The sequence below is a fragment of the Neophocaena asiaeorientalis genome, unplaced genomic scaffold (assembly GCF_003031525.2).
Source record: "Neophocaena asiaeorientalis asiaeorientalis breed wild unplaced genomic scaffold, Neophocaena_asiaeorientalis_V1.1 scaffold120, whole genome shotgun sequence".
Taxonomy (NCBI): domain Eukaryota; kingdom Metazoa; phylum Chordata; class Mammalia; order Artiodactyla; family Phocoenidae; genus Neophocaena; species Neophocaena asiaeorientalis.
Window position 1 is genome coordinate 95,601 of NW_020185322.1, and position 6,000 is coordinate 101,600.

At 37.8% G+C, this 6,000-nt stretch overlaps 1 protein-coding gene across 7 annotated transcripts in view; it reads left to right on the plus strand.

Annotated features, from left to right (window-relative positions):
• The window catches only part of ACBD5 (acyl-CoA binding domain containing 5), a 35,114-nt gene extending 29,389 nt beyond the window's left edge, over positions 1-5,725 (plus strand). For 6 of the 7 annotated variants that reach the window (XM_024734160.1, XM_024734161.1, XM_024734162.1 and 3 more), the window contains one exon: positions 3,784-5,254. In XM_024734160.1, coding sequence (XP_024589928.1) covers positions 3,784-3,796 — 13 coding nt within the window. In that variant the 3' untranslated portion in view covers positions 3,797-5,254. Of the gene's footprint in view, positions 1-3,783 lie in introns of all 7 variants that reach the window. The other variant, XM_024734158.1, reaches the window with a different exon arrangement.
• The last annotated feature ends 275 nt before the right edge of the window (positions 5,726-6,000 follow it).

The following is a 6,000-nucleotide window of genomic DNA, read 5'->3' on the forward strand; positions in this document are numbered from 1 at the left end:
ATTTTGATGAGACATAGTGTTTTTATGTATTGTTTACTTATATATGTAAGGAGTCAACTGGGGTTGGCGATGGAAATAAGTTTTGGCTTGAGGGGATTTAGGCATCTTTTAATCTGGCAGTGTTTAACAGGTTTTAATCTGACAGTTATAGGAAAGAAGACTAGAGAACATTGTGCATGGTTTAGAGAAGACAGGTCTGTGTTAGAGATGAAGAGAAAGATTTAGAAATCCTCTTAGGATAGGAAAAGTGTGACCAGGAGAGGGTGTGCCCTACTTATAACAGGGCCCACCCTGTACCTCATCCTCTAGCACAGTGTCTGGCATGTATTAGGCTTTCAATAAATATGTGCTGAATACCTGGCTGAAGGCCCACTCTTGGCAGGATGGCAGCCGAAGTACCATGTGACATGGAGAAGCTTTGATGTTTAACATCTGGATGCAAACACACACTGAGATAATCCTATACACATGCAAAATAAGTGGTTATCTATTTGTGGTAAGCTTTAAAAAAAAATTTTTTTTTTACATGAAAAGTAATACTTAAGGTCCACTGCTTGATTCTTTTTTCCCCAGTATAGAAGAATATAAATTTTTTTATAGTTGATTTACAATGTTAATTTCTGCTATACAGCAGAGTGATTCGGTTATACAAATATATATATTCTTTTTTTATATTCTTTTCCATTATGGTTTATCATAGGATATTGAATATAGTTCTCTGTGCTATACAGTAGGACCTTGTTGTTTATCCATTCTATATATAATAGCTTACATCAGAAAAATATAAATTTAAAAGTAAAAGAGATCTCATATCACTCTGCAGGGGATCTGAAAAACATTCTTTCTGTATGTGCTATGAAGAGTATCATCTGCAGACCTGTTCAAAATTAGACCCTGAACAGCCTCCTATGGTACTACCTCCCCTCAGTTACCTAACCTGGTCATTCTGCTATTAAAATTATCCATGAGTTAAATACTGAAAGCAGGCCAGTTTTTCTTTTTTTTGGCCGCAGGGCGGCAGCTTGCAGAATCTTAGTTCCCCAACCAGGGATCGGACCCAGGCCTACGGTGGTGAAAGCACCGAGTCCTAACCACTGGACCTCCAGGGAATTCCCTGAAAGCAGACCTTTTAAGTCCACAAGACTATTCTTAATCTATTACACAAAGACCTCACTTCTCAGATACTGCATTTTTTACAAACTGAAGGTTTGTGGCAACCCTGTCACAAGGCTGTCAGTACCGCTTTCCCAACAGCATTCACTCACTTCATGTCTCTGTGTCATATTTTGGTAAATCTTGAAATATCTCAGACTTTTTCATTATTATTATATCTGTTATGGTGATGTGTGATTAGTGATCTTTGATGTTGCTACTATGACTTGCCAAAGGCTCAGATGATGGTTAGCATTTTTTAGCAATAAAACATTTTTTTAATGATTTTTTTAAGGGATTTTTATTTATTTATTTTTTGGCTGCATTGGGTCTTCGTTGCTGCACATGGGCTCTCTTTAGTTGCGGCAAGTGGGGGGCTACACTTTGTTGCAGTGCGTGGGCTTCTCACTGCAGTGGCTTCTCTTGTTGCAGAGCACAGGCTCTAGGCGCGCGGGCTTCAGTAGTGGTGGCACGTGAGCTCAGTAGTTGTGGCTTGTGGGTTCTAGAGCGCAGGCTCAATAGTTGTGGCACACAGGCTTAGTTGCTCCTAGGCATGTGGGATCTTCCCAGACCAGGGCTCGAACCCATGTCCTGTGCATTGGCAGGTGGATTCTTAACCACTGCACTACCAGAAAAGCCCAATAAAGCATTTTTAAATTAAGGTATGTACAGTTTTTTAAGACATAATGCTATTGACACTTAATAGACCACAGTAGAGTGTAAACTGTTATATGCACTGGCAAACCAGAAAATTTGTGTGACTCACTTGATTGCGATATTAGCTTTATTGCGATGGTCTGGAGTCAAACCTGCATGATCTTCAAGGTCTGCCTGTAATTTGAAGGAAAGGATGTTTCTAACCACTTTCCTCTATCAGTCTGTCCAGGTTCATAAATGTGCTGGTAGGTGGTTTCCTTAGAGACAATGAGCTTTCAGTTTTTATTTAATAAAAACTGGATAGCGTGGGACAGGTCTCAGGAGAAACATTCTTCAGATGGAGCCTGGGGAAGGTGATACTGGACCAAAAATTCAGGCCCAGGCTTCTGAGGCAGGGAAAGAATCTCAGCAGTCCAGGCAGAGCAGAGAGTTAAGTGGGCTGGGGAAAGGCAAAATGTTATTCCTGTTTTCTGTAACTTTTCTTCTCTTATCGCACTATACCCTACATTTTACAAGTTAATTTTTTATAAAAGGAGAGAAAGAGCTCACTATGTGCCTGGAAAACATCCCAAAATTCCAAAGATAGTGATAATGATTTATGTCTCTTCTATTTTCCTATTACAGTTGAAGGTTGGGGGGTTCATAGACCCAAGTTGTGTGTTTTTTGGTAAATCTACAGATTTGGTAAATCTTGTATAGCAATCTGCATCACGTGGGTTCTTAGTAAGTGTTGCTAACTGTTCAGGCACCTCCCAACTAGCATTTCTGCTGAAGTCTCACTCAGGCAGTCTTTACAACCACCCACGATTCTCTGCCTCCAGGGGCCGTTTTTCTTCATGCCAGAGTAATCTCCTCCTATTATGTGAAAATCCAACTGATTATTTAAAATGTCCCTCCTGCCAAGGTGTACATAAGATTTCTGCAAAGGATAAGGAGTAGTCTGATTATTTAAAAGATCATTCCTGCCAAGGAGGTTGCATAAGGGCGTTTCTACAGAGGAGAGGAATAAACTTGTAATGAGAGAGTTTCAGGCATTTTGGCATCTGGAATGCTGAGGAGGATATAGAGATTTTACAGCTGTGGGTCCTTTCCCAGAACTCAGATCACATGTGATTGTTGTGGTCACAAGCCCATTCTTCTCTGGTAGCTCACTCTGCTATCAGTAAAACCATCAGATTATACACATCTGAGTTGCTGGTTTATATGTCCCTCCCATCCCCATCCTATCAACTAAACTGAGAGCTTTTTTGAGGGCTAAAAGCCTGCCTCAGAGATGTCTGAATCTCCAGTACCTGGCACAGTGCCTGGAAAATAACAGATACATAATATGTGTTGATTAAATGAACAGTCCAGGTTGTGTGTCTGTCAACCTTCTGTTGTTGTTTTTTTTTTTTTTTTTTTTTTTTGCCTTACACGGGCCTCTCCCCGTTGTGGCCTCTCCTGTTGCAGAGCACAGGCCCCGGACGCCCAGGCCCAGCGGCCATGGCTCACGGGCCCAGCCGCTCCGCGGCATGTGGGATCCTCCCGGACCGGGTCACGAACCCGTGTCCCCTGCATCGGCAGGCAGACTCTCAACCACTGCGCCACCCGGGAAGCCCCCTTCTGTTGTTTTATGAAGCTTTTTTGTTTCAAAACTTTCCATTTTGATAAAATTATGAAATAATTTGCAAAAATCTGAACTGTGGAATAGCCAACTAGAAAAAGATGAGAATCTAGAAGCTGTGAGAGGAATGTACATTTAAATCGTTTGTTAGAAACTACTTGGTAATGTCATCACTTGCAGTTGGATCTTTCCTATCGAGCTCTAAGTGACATGAAGTAACTTCATAAGGATCATTTGTAATTTTATGGTCTTATTTTGAATTTGAATATTATTATTATGTTACCATCAGCGAATTCTTTGGTATCGATATGTTTCATATTCAGGTTGTATTTATACTCATAGGACATTGTTTTTTTCCTTTCTTTTCAAAGAAAATTGAACTGAAGAAAATATTTTCCTGAAGAAGGCTACTGGGCCTGGATGACCTCGGGATGAAATAGATTGTGGAGCTCACACGAAACTCCTCGTTTGTGATGATTACATTTCTTTTTGTTGTCCAGTAGTTTGGTTTGTGTACATATATACATATATATATTTTGCACTACACAAATGATAACATTTTAAGGACTAATATTGCTGATACTTGAATAATCAATCTCAACTAGGTTATAAGTAATAGACTTAGATTTACCCTACCCTTGAACTTGAAGGACATTAAATTATTAATTATTGTTTGGTAACATGTTTACCTGATTATCTCCCATAGAGAAATATAAGCTGCTTTTCCAAGGTACAGTTGTGATAATAAGAACAGATTAATAACTGGGTATCTTTAATTTTCTAAATTAAATATGAGAAAGTATGCAAACCAGGAGTGAATTTCAAATGAGATGAAATCGACTTTCTTAGTCACTGAACCACCATGCGATTCAGTAGAAAACGACTGGAAGAATCTTCTCCACATCCACTTTGTGGGCTGCCCATAATCTTTCTTGGGCATGCACATCTCTAACTTTAGTATTTAGGCATCATTATGACAAAGTAGAGCCCTATGTACTAGGCTTTGTTTTTACAAGTGATTCACAGAATAGACATAACCTGCTAATGGAAATGATGAAGAATGGGCTTAACGTGTTCTGAACCTGCAGATCATTAATAAGATTTGTATTCAATCATATACATGGATTCCTTTGTAATAATTTTCCTTTAACTGAGGACATCTTGTTTCTGCTTCATAGGGTGCTTTGAAATATAAAATGAAAACTTATTTATACTGTTTTTACAAAGGTCAAAGAGGAAACACATGAAAATCACTTTTCTGCAACTGGTAAACCACACAGACCGGACTCTTAACCTCTTAGTGCCTCAGTTTTTCCTTCGGGGTATAATATTGGAGATACACCTGTTTCACAAGGGGTATTGGAGAGATCTGCAAGCTAGCAGGCCATATGCTTCCATTTGAATAAGACATACCCAACTAATGTAAATTTGTGTCTCTCCTCCACCTCCCACATTTAGATTAAGAAGAAGACTGTAATTTAGATTCTTGAAGGCTTTGTTTGGAATTATCCTTCCTGCATGCCTTTTAAAACTCCCTGCTCATGTAGATGTACCTTATGCTTTAAAGATTTCTCTGATACAAAGGTTTAGTATCAGATAATTTTTTAAATTCTTGGTATGTGTGATGTTGGGTTTAGCATCATGTGTTCAGTGTTCTCAATAAGAGAGAAAGTAATCCATCCCTAGTCTAGAGGTGGTTCTTTGTTTACCTGAAGAAAAAAGTATAAGAATACAATTTGCTTTTCTGAAGACTCTTTTTTTCCTTATTTTTTTTCTTACATGTAACTTGATGTTTTTTATTTTTTAATCCCATCTTGATTAAAATGTATCTGTCTCAAGAGATATACTAATATTTGCTTTTTAAAAGCTGTCCTCTATTTATTTAGGGAAAAAAAATGAAGCCAGTAACTGAATTATATGTAAAAATAAAATTTAGACCTGTGGGTCTGGAGTTATTTTTAAAAATTAGCTATCAATCTGGTATCAGAAAATGGTGGCTTTTCGCCTAGTATATAAATAAATAAGATGCAAAGTAAGAATGTAAGCAGTTGTGATTCATTACAAGCAGTTGGAGGTAACTAATTCCTAGGGATAACCATTTGTATCCTATTCCAAAGTCTTATTTTATAGTTTGAAAAGCACTTTGCACACAGTTCTTGTATATACAAGTAAAGACGTAATTATAGGATGTAGTGTTACTGCTTTGTTTAACAAGAACCTCATTTAAAATTGACAGCTATGGTATTTTTTTAATGATCTACTTCTTTTCTGTTTCTTTATTGTAAAATTAAGTTAAAAATAAAAGGTTAATGAAAAATGTTATGGTTTTTATTCCTTGTTACTGTTAGAAGTGCAGTGATTATATAAGGATTAAATGAGAATAAATAGTAGGGGTTCATAGGAAGTAATTGTGCCTCGTTCAAAATAAAGCCATGCTATTACATGTAATTTTATAAAAATCAGAAACAGGCTGAAGTTGAATTCATTTAGTCATCTGGCTGAAAATGTTACTTATCGTGTCAAAATCTTAGTTTCAATTCTTACTCCAAATAGGTAGCTTCCCGTAGCCACTCAGTGTGGCCTTAGTC